At 34.1% G+C, this 12,148-nt stretch overlaps 1 protein-coding gene across 3 annotated transcripts in view; it reads left to right on the forward strand.

Moving 5' to 3' along the window:
* The window catches only part of TOGARAM1 (TOG array regulator of axonemal microtubules 1), a 78,283-nt gene that overhangs the window by 62,500 nt on the left and 3,635 nt on the right, over positions 1-12,148 (forward strand). For all 3 annotated transcript variants that reach the window (XM_025870123.2, XM_025870125.2, XM_025870124.2), the window contains 4 exons: positions 2,353-2,479; positions 3,921-4,039; positions 9,610-9,799; positions 11,163-11,382. In XM_025870123.2, the coding sequence (XP_025725908.1) occupies positions 2,353-2,479; positions 3,921-4,039; positions 9,610-9,799; positions 11,163-11,382 (656 nt within the window). The remainder of the gene's footprint in view (positions 1-2,352; positions 2,480-3,920; positions 4,040-9,609; positions 9,800-11,162; positions 11,383-12,148) is intronic.

Here is a 12,148-nt window from a genome sequence, read left to right on the forward strand (position 1 = left end):
TCTTCAACCCAGCAAAAGTATGTTGAATCCCCCTTGTGCTTAGGAGCTCTCATTTCCTCTTCTGCTACCAGCTATAGAAAGCTCTCTGCTTTTGAGGACCTGTATGATTAGATTAGGTCCACCCAGAAAATCTTAGAGTCAGCTCTACCATATAATATAACATAACATAATCCTGGAAGTTATATCTCATATTTACAAATTGCAGCAGTCCTGCTCTTTGGGGAGCCATTTTGGAAGTTATGTGTACTACAGTAAAGTTCAAAACAATTTAGGCTTTGGATCATAATAAACTAGTTAGGAACAAAAAAAGATTCATAATGGTTGTTGTGTATACATCTTAACCTTTCCTTAATGATATGGTAATTCTTCTAATCCATTTTGTCATTTCTTGATTTCTTATTTGAAGTTTTAAAATTATAAAATGTTTACAACTTTATAGTTTTACTATTTCTCACATTTAGTGTCCCTATTGCTTGTTTACTTGTTTGTTTTAGCCATTCTCATATCATTAGGGCCTGTGATGGACCTACAGTCCTTAATGTTCTGGGCTAAAAGTTACAATCATCTTTGAAACTATAACTGATTATGAACTACTTATCAAGGTGTAACCTTATTCTGATTCTGAGGAGAGAACAGTAATTTTTATTTTCTGATACTACCTACCTCCCTTTCTGTAATTTCATTACAGTTGAAGGAGCCTGATTGATACACATATTCCTGAGATCATTCTGTACCTTCTCCCTACCCTGCAACACTTGCCTTCTCTGGTTCTTCCTATCCCATATATTCCAAGTTGTAAGAAAAAGCATAACTAATTAATTTTAGGGCCAAGCTAAATGGTATATTATATATATATTATATATAATATATATTATATATATTATATGGTATAATTATAAGGTACTATAAGATCCCTCTATCCAAAAATATCTCCAATACCCATGATATCTGTGGTTCTATCACAATGATATCTTGGCTTAAGGTTTTATCCTAAAAAGAATAAAAATTATTAAAAATAAAAAAAGAATTATTTTTTTAAAAAAAGAATTATTTTTAAATTTATATACTACCATAAAAAAAAAAAGCCTAGTTTGGAGAGCATTACACATTCATTATATATCATCCATGATTTACCAACTAACTTTGGGTATGTTTTAGGTAGCAGAGAATAGGTTTTTGAAGAATTGGAACCCAGATAGGTTTTGGCAGGGGGGAAAAAAAGTGAGGGTAAGAAATATAGGAAATACAGAACCTAGGGAAGGTTGACTTAGGTCAGAACACCTCTCACCAGCAACCTCTTGCCCAGTGAGCAAGGAGCCCAGGATAAAGACAGACTTGTCCTAACTCACAGTTCTGCCAAATACCAGCCTTGATATGGACCCAAGGGTACCTGAAAAATAGAATTCAAACATTTGGCTTTCCAAGAAGAGATTTGAACATCTGAAGCTATAGTGTTTTTTAAAGGTGAGGGACATTCTGAATGGAGTACTGGGTGTTACGCACAATGAATCATGGAACACTACATCAAAAACTAATGATGTATGGTGATTAACATAACAATAAAAAATTATTAAAAAAAAATAAAGGTGAGGGACAACAATAGCCCAACTGTGGAAAGAGCCATGATGCCCTTCAAACAGACGAATAGATAAAGATGTGGTCCATATATACAGTGGAATATCACTCAGCCATCAGAAAGGATGAATACCCAACTTCTACATCAACATGGATGGGACTGGAGGAGATTATGCTACGTGAAATCAGTCAAGCAGAGAAAGCCAATTATCATATGGTTTCACCTATTTGTGGAACATAAGGAACAGCATGGAGGACATTAGGAGAAGAAAGGGAGAAATGAAGGGGGGAAATTGGAGGGAGAGACGAACCATGAGAGACTATGGACTCTGAGAAACAAACTGAGGGTTCTAGAGGGGAGGGGGTGGGGGGATGGGTTAGCCCAGTAATCGTTATTAAGGAGGGCATGTACTGCTTGGAGCACTGGGTGTTACACGCAAACAATGAATCATGGAACACTACATCAAAAACTAATGATGTAATGTATGGTGATTAATATAACATAATAAAAAAAAAAAACAAGAAAGAACAGGTGAATAATCCGGAAAAAAAAAATAAAGTGGGTTTTTTATAAGCCAAAAAAATAAAAGTGAGGGACAGGAGAATGTTATACTTCAGTTCAGTTAGTATAACTACATTTCAGTGGCTTGTTTAAAATAGGGATGACAATCTTGATATTGACAGTTTTTTTCTATTGAAAAAAAATTGCATCTAAGGATAGAAACTGAGTTTGTTAAGGTATATAAAATTATTTGCCTATTTCTCAAATGTCCATAGGTACTATGGTCGAAAAATGCTTTTCCTTATGATGTGTCATCCAAACTTTGATAAAATGCTTGAAAAATATGTCCCATCCAAAGATTTGCCATATATTAAGGAATCTGTTAAAAGCTTACGGCAAAAGGTATGTGGAAAAAGTTTAATTTGTAAACATCTTTAAAAGCAAAGTACAAGGAAGGTAAAGGTAGAAGTAATTGCTTCTTTGATTATTTCTCTGTTAATCATTCAGAATATAGCTGCAATAGCATTTCAACAATAGCAGTTGAAAAATTTGCAGTAGACATTTGTAGTGTCAGTAAGTGTTTATTGAACAGAAGCTTGATATTTGGTAGAATATAGTGTGGTTTATTGGAGTTATAAGGTTGGTTTTGATTCAAGACTTGGGTTGAGAATTAAACAACTATATAATGTTAGGTACATCACTTCATTTCTTTAACCTGAATTTTTTATTTTTTAGGATAAGGATAGTGATGTTCATCATGCTTGGTTCCTGCTTTACCTTAGCATATTCCACTATTAGAGTTCCTATCACACTGCAGAACATTGATTGGGAGCTCCTTGAGGGGAAGCCCCATTTATTTAATCCTGATAGGTAATGGGGGATTCAGACATGTCTGAAATGAGTGACTGAGGGAATATCAAGTAAAATAAAATGTGAAAAGTAACTTATAAAAAGTAATCCACTGGGCACCTGGGTGGCTCAGATTGTTAAGCGTCTGCCTTCGGCTCAGGTCATGATCCCAGGGTCCTGGGATCAAGGCCCACATCTGGCTCCTGGCTCGGTGGGGAGCCTGCTTCTCCCTCTCCCTCTGCCTCTCTCCTGCTCATGCTCTCTCTCTCTCTATCTCTCTGTCTCAAATGAGTAAATAAAACCTTTAGAAAAAAAAAATAACCCACTTACTTTTTTTTTGCAAAAATGTTTAATTTAATAATGTAGAATTTTTTTATGCTAATTTATGTTACTCCTCACTGATAATCTTGGATAAAGGATTCATTTAGGAAAGGACAGTATTTCAAAGATGTATGGCAATATACATTTTAGAGCATTTTTTTCTGCTTATTGATCTTAAAGACTTTAGCTTAATTCATATAGAAATAATTAAAATAACCATGCAAATAATTATCTTACTGAACTGAGGTAGTTTGTATTTGTGAGTCAGTTCAAGTACAAGTATTATTAAATAGTTCTTATCAAAGTGTTTATTCTTATCCTGGTGTTGCATAGTAATTCATTATTTATGTAATGTGTTCGTATTTTCTCTGTAGATTTTAAGGTTTAAGAGTAGTGATAAAATATAGCATATTAATTTTTAAAATTTTATTGAACAGTTTTACCCAGCCAATATCGTTTCCTATTAGTTGATCACATATTTGGTTAATTTATTACTAATTAGAAGGTATTTTATGTATTGATACCCTTTAAAGCATAGCATAGCTGATTATTAAGATGTGTTCACTTATAAAAAGATCAATAATCACTTCTATGAAAATTACATTATATAAATTATTTCACGTAACTGGTTTTAAGACTTTTATTACACTGCCTTTCTTTATATTACTTAAAGGGCTTAGGAGAGATACCACTAGATACTCCTTCAGCAAAAGGAAGACGATCTCATACTGGCACTGTTGGAAATACAAGGTCATCATCTGTTTCTAGAGATGCTTTCAATTCAGCTGAAAGGTAGGATCATTTGATAGTCCACATCATTAGAGAAATTACTCCCTAGTGATAGTAGTCTCTTTTGGATGTTTTTCTGAACTATCCCAGGGGTATTTGTCAAAACTTAATGGAGTTTTAAAAGTTGGTAAGGACTTAGAAAGTGTGAGGTAATTATACTTAATAAGACAATTATATATTCACAGCAACTGGCTTTTACATGCGCTAAACATTATTAAAGCTTTAGTGCTATTGAACTTGTCAGTATTAGGCCTGTGTTGGACAACTCTGATTCATTTTGTATTAATTTTTAGCCTTTACTTTTCCCCCTTGATTATAAAAGTAATATACAATTATGGTTAGTGGAAAAAAAAAAACAACTTTAGAAAATCCAAACATTAAAAGAAGAATTAACCAATCACCCATAGTACCACCAACCACAAAAAGACTACATAATTTTGTAACCTGTTTACACTGTTTAACATGTAATAGATTGATTATATAATTTTTTTTAAATATATATTTTTAGGGGTGCCTGGGTGGCTCACTTGGTTAAGCATCTACCTTCTGCTCAGGTCATGATCTCAGGGTCCTGAGATCAAACCCCATGTTGGGCTTTCTGCCCAGCAGGGAGCCTGCTTCTCCTTTTCTCTCTGCCTGCTGCACCCCCTGCTTGTGCGCTCTCTCTCTCTTTCTGCAAATACATAAATAAAAATCTTAAAAAAAAAAATGAAAGAAAGTTGTCCAATTTCATTCTTTTGCATGTTGCTGCCCAGTTTTTCCAACACCAATTATTGAAGACACCATCTTTTTTCCATGGGATATTCTTTCCTGCTTTGTCGAAGATTAGTTGACCATAGAGTTTTGGGTTCATTTCTGGGTTTTCTATTCTGTTCCATTGATCTGTCAGTTTTTGTGCCAGTACCATACTGTTTTGATCACTACAGCTTTGTAATATAACTTGAAGTCCAGAGTCATGATGCCTCCAGCTTTGCTTTTCTTTTTCAAGGTTGCTTTGGTTATTCAGGGTCTTCTGTGGTTCCATACAAATTGTAGGGTTGTTTGTTCTAGCTCTGTGAAGAATGCTGTTGGTATTTTCATAGGATTGGCATTAAATGTGTAAATTGCTTTGGGTAGTATAGACATTTTAACAGTCTTAGTTCTTCTAATCCATGAGCATGGAATGTTTTTCCATTTCTTTGTGTCATCTTTAATTTCTTTCTTGGGTGTTTTATAGATTTTAGAGTATAGATCTTTTACCTCTTTGGTTAGGTTTATTCCTAGGTATCTTATGGTTTTTGGTACTATTGTAAATGGGATTGTTTTCTTAATTTCTCTTTCTGCTGTTCATTATTGGTGTATAGAAATGCAACAGTTTTCTGTACATTGATTTTGTATCCTGCAACTTTACTGAATTCATCTATCAATTGGCAACTTCTTATGGATTTTTTTGGGTTTTCTATATAAAGTATCATGTCATCTGCAAATAGTGAAAGTTTGACTTCTTCCTTGCTAATTCGGATGCCTTTTATTTCTTTTTGTTGTCTGTTTGCTGAGGCTAGGACTTCCAGTACTAATCTAAATAACAGTGGTGAGAGTGGACATCCCTGTCTTGTTCCTGATCATAGAGGAAAAGCTCTGTTTTTTCCCATTGAGGATGATTTTAGCTGTGGGTTTTTCATATATGGCCTTTATTATGTTGAGGTATGTTCCCTCTAAACCTGCTTTCTTGAGGGTTTTTATCATGAATGGATGCTGTACTTTGTCAAATGCCTTTTCTGCATCTATTGAAAGGATCATATGGTTTTTATCCTTTCTTTTATTAATGTGGTGTATCACATTGATTGATTTGTGAATACTGAACCATCCTTGCAGCCCAGGAATAAATCCCACTTGATCATGGTGAATGATTCTTTTAATGTACTGTTGGTTTCAATTTGCTAGTATTTTGTTGAGAATTTTTACATCCATGTTCATGAGAAATATTGACCTATTGTTCTCTTTTTTAGTGGAGACTTTGTCTGGTTTTGGAATCAGGATAATGCTGGTCTCATAGAATGAATTTGGAAGTTTTCCTATCTTTTCTATTTTTTGGAATGGTTTGAGAATAGGTATTCACTCTTCTTTAAATGTTTGGTAGAATTCCCTTGTGAAGCCACCTGGCCTTGAACTTTTGTATCTTGGGAGATTTTTGATTACTGATTCAATTTCCTTGCTGATTATGGGTCTGTTCCAATTTTCTATTTCTTCCTGTTCCAGTTTTAGTGGTTTAAATGTTTCTAGGAATGCATCCATTTCTTCCAGATTGCCTGACTTGTTGGCATATAATATTCTCTTATAATTGTTTGTATTTCTGCGGTGCCTTGGTGGCTCAGTTGGTTGAGCGACTGCCTTCAGCTCAGGTCATGATCTTAAGGTCCTGAGATTGAGCCCCGCATTGGGCTCTGCTCAGTGGGGAGTCTGCTTCTCCCTCTCCCTCTGCCCTTCCCCCCTGCTCATGCTCACTCTCTCTTTCTCTCTCTCTCTCTCAAATAAGTAAAATATTTTTTAAAAAATAACAGTTTGTATTTATTTGGTGTTGGTTGTGATCTCTCCTCTTTCATTCATGATTTTATTTATTTGGGTCCCTTTTTTTTTTAAGTCTGGGTAGGGGGTTATCAATTTTATTAATTTTTTCTGAGAACCACTGCTGCTTTCATTGATGTGTTCTATTGTTTTTTTAGTTTTTATATCATTTATTTCTGCTCTAATCTTTATTATTTGCCTTCTGCTAGCTTTAGGCTTTGTTCTTTTTGTAGCTCCTTTAGGTGTAAGATTAGGTTGTTTATTTGAGATTTTTCTTGCTTCTTGAGGTAGGCCTGTATTGCTATATACTTCCTTCTTATGACCACTTTTGCTACAATCCAAAGGTTTGGGACCATTGTATTTTCATTTTCATTTGTTTCCATGTATTTTTCTTATTTCTTCTTTGATTTCCTGGTGACCCACTCATTGTTTAGTAGCATGTTGTTTAACCTCCATCTATTTGTGGTCTTTCCAAATTTATTCTTGTGGTTGACTTCAAGTTTCATAGTATTGTGGTAGGAAAATATGCATGGTATGATCTCAATCTACTTATACTTGTTTGGGCCTGATTTATGACCTAGTATGTGATCTATTCTGGAGAATGTCCCATGTGCACTTGAATGTATATTCTGCTTTAAGATGAAATGTTCTGAATGTATCTATTAAGTCCTTCTGGTCCAGTGTGTCATTCAAAGCCATTGTTTCCTTGTTTATTTTCTATTTAGATAATCTGTTCATTGTTGTAAGTGGCATGTTAAAGTCTTCTACAATTATTGTATTATTATCAATGAGTTTCTTTATATTTGTTATTAATTGTTTTATATATTTGGGTGCTCCCTAGTTGGGGGCATAAATATTTACAATTGTTAGATCTTCTTTTTGGCTAGCCCCCTTTATTAATAGTGCCCTTTTTCACCTCTTGTTACAGTCTTCAGTTTAAAATCTAGTTTGTCTGACATAAGTATTGCTACTCCGGCTTTCTTTTGATGTCCATTTGCATGATAAATGTTTCTCTGTCCCCTCACTTTCAATTTGCAGGTGTCTTTATGTCTAAAATGGACATAGAGTGTCCTGCCTTCTTTTGAATTGATTGATTGAGGTGTGTGTGTGTGCATGTCTGCTTTTTGTCATATACCCTAAGGTATATTCACTGTTATTTTACTATCAAATCCATTTTGTTTTAAATAACAAAAAAACCATCTTTAAACACAAGTTTCAGTAATTATTTTTTTTAAGATTTTATTTATTTATTTGATAGAGAGAGACACAGTGAGAGAGGGAACACAAGCAGGGCGAGTGGGAGAGGGAGAAGCAGGCTTCCCGCCTAGCAGAGAGCCCGATGAAGGGCCCGATCCCAGGAGCCTGGGATCATGACCTGAGCCCAAGGCAGACGCTTAACAACTGAGCCACCCAGGCGCCCCATAAGTTTCATTAATTAGATGGCTTCCTGAGGTGTTCTTTTTAACTCTTTTCATTTATTCACCTTTTATGTATCATATACTTCTCAGTTTAAATATAAATTTAATCTTCTATTTTTGTCATTGTATAGAATTAATCATTTCATAAATTAACCTCAGATCGATTTATTTAAGCAAATTAAAAATAATGAATAGATACGTCTAAGATCTGTGTTGCAGATCACCATCTTGTATCTACTTTTAGGATGATCCTGAGTCGTTCATTAATCAGCGCTCTTAAGACAACTTAAGCACCATTTTCAATACTAAGTCAGAGAAATGGTAACTGGAAACTCTTACCATTGTCTTTAAGACCTGTCAATTTGAGGGCACCTGGGTGGCTCATTTGGTTAAGTGTCTGCCTTTGGCTCAGGTCATGATCTCAGGGTCTTAGGATTGAGCCCTGCATTGGGCTCCCTGCTCAGCAGGGAGCCTGCTTCTCCCTCTCTCTCTGCCTCTCCCTCTCCTCTCTGCTTGTGCTCTCTCTCTCTCTCTCTCTCTCAAATAAATAAATGCAAATCTTAAAAAAAAAAGACCTGTCAATTTGCATGACACTTTAGTTTCAAAGGGATCATTCATCTGCTATATTGAGTCACCCCTTTATAGCAATAAAAAACAAGATGCTAGTAATAGTAAGTCATTGAAATAGTAAGTCCTGCTAGAGTCAAGATTCTAGTTCTCTCATGCAAATTCACATGATTTGAGTTAACATAGCAGGCCTGAGACTATTCTTACTTACAAGGTGAGCCCTTGGTTGGCATCTGGGGACTAGGATTTAAGGACGATTGCCACTGTTCCTTAACTGATAAGAATAGTTTATTGTACCACAATTATTTGGGCAAACAATGTGGTTTATGCTGAAGACCTGCTTTCCTTCTGGAAGCCTAGAATTTCAGTATATCCTAGGCAGAGGACCAGTCATGACCAACTCCCAGTAAAACCTTGAGCACTGAGGGGTGCCTGGGTGGTTCAATTGGTTAAGCGTCTGATTCTTGATTTTGTCTCAGGTCATCACGATTATGGATTGAACCCCAAGAGAGGCTCTGCAGTCAGTGCGGAATCTGCTTCAGATTCTCCCGCTCCCTACTGCACGTTCTCTCTCTCTCTCTCTCAAATGAATAAATAAAATCTTAAAAAAAAAAAAAAAGCCTGAGCATTGAGTCTCTAATAAGGTTCATTGGTAAACAACATTTCACATGTGTTGTTACGAGTTGATACTGGAGTAGTAATAAATTTGTCCTGTGTGATTCCACTTGGAACCCTTGGAAGCTTATATCTAGTTTCAATCAGACTTTGACCCCTACACTTTTTCCCTTTGCTGATTTTGCTTTGTATCCTTCTGTAATAAATCTTAGCTGTGAGGAGAACTACATGCTGAATCCTGTGAGTCCTCGTAGCAAATCACCAAACTCAGGGGAGATTTTAGGGACCCCCAACACAGGTATTGTGGCTTTGGGTTAGATCATTTTGTGAATTTTTGAAAAATAAATATGTAATAAGAACTATTTGTTATGTTTATGTTTCTTATAGAAAATTAATAATGAAATTAAATTTACCTTTCTTTGACTTTAGAGAAGTAACTGAAATTCGTGACATCACCAGAAAATCAGTTCCCCGCAATTCCTTAGAAAGTGCTGAATACATTAAAGTCATAACCAGTTTATTAAACGCAAAAGACTTCCGTGATCGCATTAATGGGATTAAGCAGCTTTTATCAGATACTGAAAACAATCAAGAACTGGTTGTTGTAAACATTGTGAAGGTAATGAACTGTCAAAATTAATTTTCATTTTCAATATGTAGCTAACAGCTCATTAGCTTAAGAAATTGCCCTAAATCTTAGTATCTTACATATATTATTTTAAAATGTTAAACTTAGAAGAATGGATTGCTTAGGTTTTGCTGTGTTAAAAGCATTGTAGAACAATTCAAAGTAATTGAGAAGAAATTAAAAAATAGCTGCTTATTTGTCTGAATTCTCCCACTAGGTGATAACTTCTTGAAAGCTCTGTATTCTCAGAGCTCTTGGAACCTGACATTCAGTGAATTAATGTTGAGTGAATCAGTAAATATTTTAAGAACCAGGGCATTTAAGAGCTCTGATATTACTTAAGAATAGATATTAAAATTTTTATATGTAGATTAGAAATCTTGTACATACTAATTTATATACCAACCCTTAGGAAGATAACAAGCAATAGAAAAGGAGATAGTAATAAATAAATGAGCATAGATGATTTATGCTTCTTCAGTGTTAGTTCAGTTAATTCCATTAGTAATTTATTAACTAAATTCCATTTAAAATTTATATTTATGTACATTAAACTTGGCCAACATACCATAACTACTCTTAATTCCAATAGTGCTGTCTCTTAATTTTGAGTAAAAATAAATCTCTTGGGAAGACTGTTCTTACCATGAAAAATTTTATGTATATATATTAACTTTCATAGTTTTTATGAGTTATATATATATATATATATTAGCCTCACAGAATAGCTCTTCACTCACCTGATGTGACTAAAGATTTGCTTATCATTCCCTTAATGTATCTTAAGCTTATGAAAGTTAAGAATTCTGAAGAGTAAGGAATAATTGTTAAAGTAATCAGGTTAAGAGGTAATAATAAAAATTTAACTGAACTTTCATATAAAATTCTCATAAGACACTTAAACTGAAACTAAATCAGATCTCTACAGTAAAATTTACATGTCTAATTCTGTTAGGAATAGTGATAAAAATAGAAACTTTTCTTGAGTTCTTAGAGTTAGCTAAGCTAAATTGTACCTTCCAAAAAATAGCATTTTTATCCCATTTACAGTAAGCCAGTCATCTTCCTACCAAGCTAAATTTCTCAACCTTAATTTATTAGTATGTCTTTTTGGGTGATCTTTGAAGACTTGTTTTTTTGCTATAAGAAGATTTGAGACTTAGATTTAACATCCAAATTTATATAAAACTCCTGTCTAAGTTCAGGTTAAGTAAGATGTTGTGTGTATGTTTTTAAACAGTATATTAATAGGATAAATACTATAGAATGCCAAAAAGAATTTAAATAGCTATAAACATTATTTCACTTAAAATAATTTACCAATAATTTAAATAATTTACCAATTTACTTTCAGATTTTTGATGCTTTTAAATCTCGACTTCATGATTCCAATAGTAAAGTAAATCTGGTGGCTCTAGAAACAATGCACAAAATGATTCCTTTGCTTAGAGACAACTTATCTCCTATAATCAACATGCTAATTCCAGCAATAGTAGATAACAATCTGAATTCAAAGAATCCAGGCATCTATGCTGCCGCCACAAATGTTGTTCAGGCACTGAGTCAGCATGTAGGTAAGAAATCTTTACTTTGGCACTCAAATTACTTTGACTTTACTTTTGTACTTTCTGATTCTACACATTGTTTTTTTTATAATGTTGAAATCATAGTCAATATTTGTCATTTAACGTTGTGATAGTCTCAGTAATATTTTAAATTATTTCTAGAGATTAAATATGTCCCATTAAATTGACTTTATCTTCCTTTATTTTTGACTTCTCAGTTCCTTTTTTCCACCTCAGTCTCACATCTGATGCAAAATTAAGTTAAGATGGATCATAGGTTTAAATGTAAAACTTCACTGTAAAACTTTTAAGGATAACATAGGTAGAAATCCTTAGGACCTGAGGGCTTGGTGAAGAGTTGTTAGCATGACACTAAAAGCATGATCCATAAAAGCTGATAAATGAGTCTTCATCAAAATTAAAAACATTTGCTCTGCAAAAGACCCTATTAAATACATAAAGAGAAATACTACAGATTGGGAGAGAGTATTTGCAAACCACATATATGAGGAAGAATTGAGAGTATATAAAGAACTCTCAAAACTGAACATTAAAATAAACAATCAACTAGAAAATGGACAAAGGATATGAAGAAACATTTCACTGAAGAGAATATATGGATGGCAGATAAACAAGTGAAAAGCTGTTCAATATCCCTAGTCATTAGGGAAATGTAAAATTCAAGTTAAGACCATGATCACTACACAAATATGTTAGTCTGTTAGGGCTGCTACAACGAACTACTACAGACTTGATGGCGTGAAAACAAACTTTT

The sequence above is a fragment of the Callorhinus ursinus genome, unplaced genomic scaffold, assembly GCF_003265705.2.
Source record: "Callorhinus ursinus isolate GAN/ISIS: 27379988/994484 unplaced genomic scaffold, GSC_fseal_2.0 scaffold8, whole genome shotgun sequence".
Taxonomy (NCBI): Eukaryota; Metazoa; Chordata; class Mammalia; order Carnivora; family Otariidae; genus Callorhinus; species Callorhinus ursinus.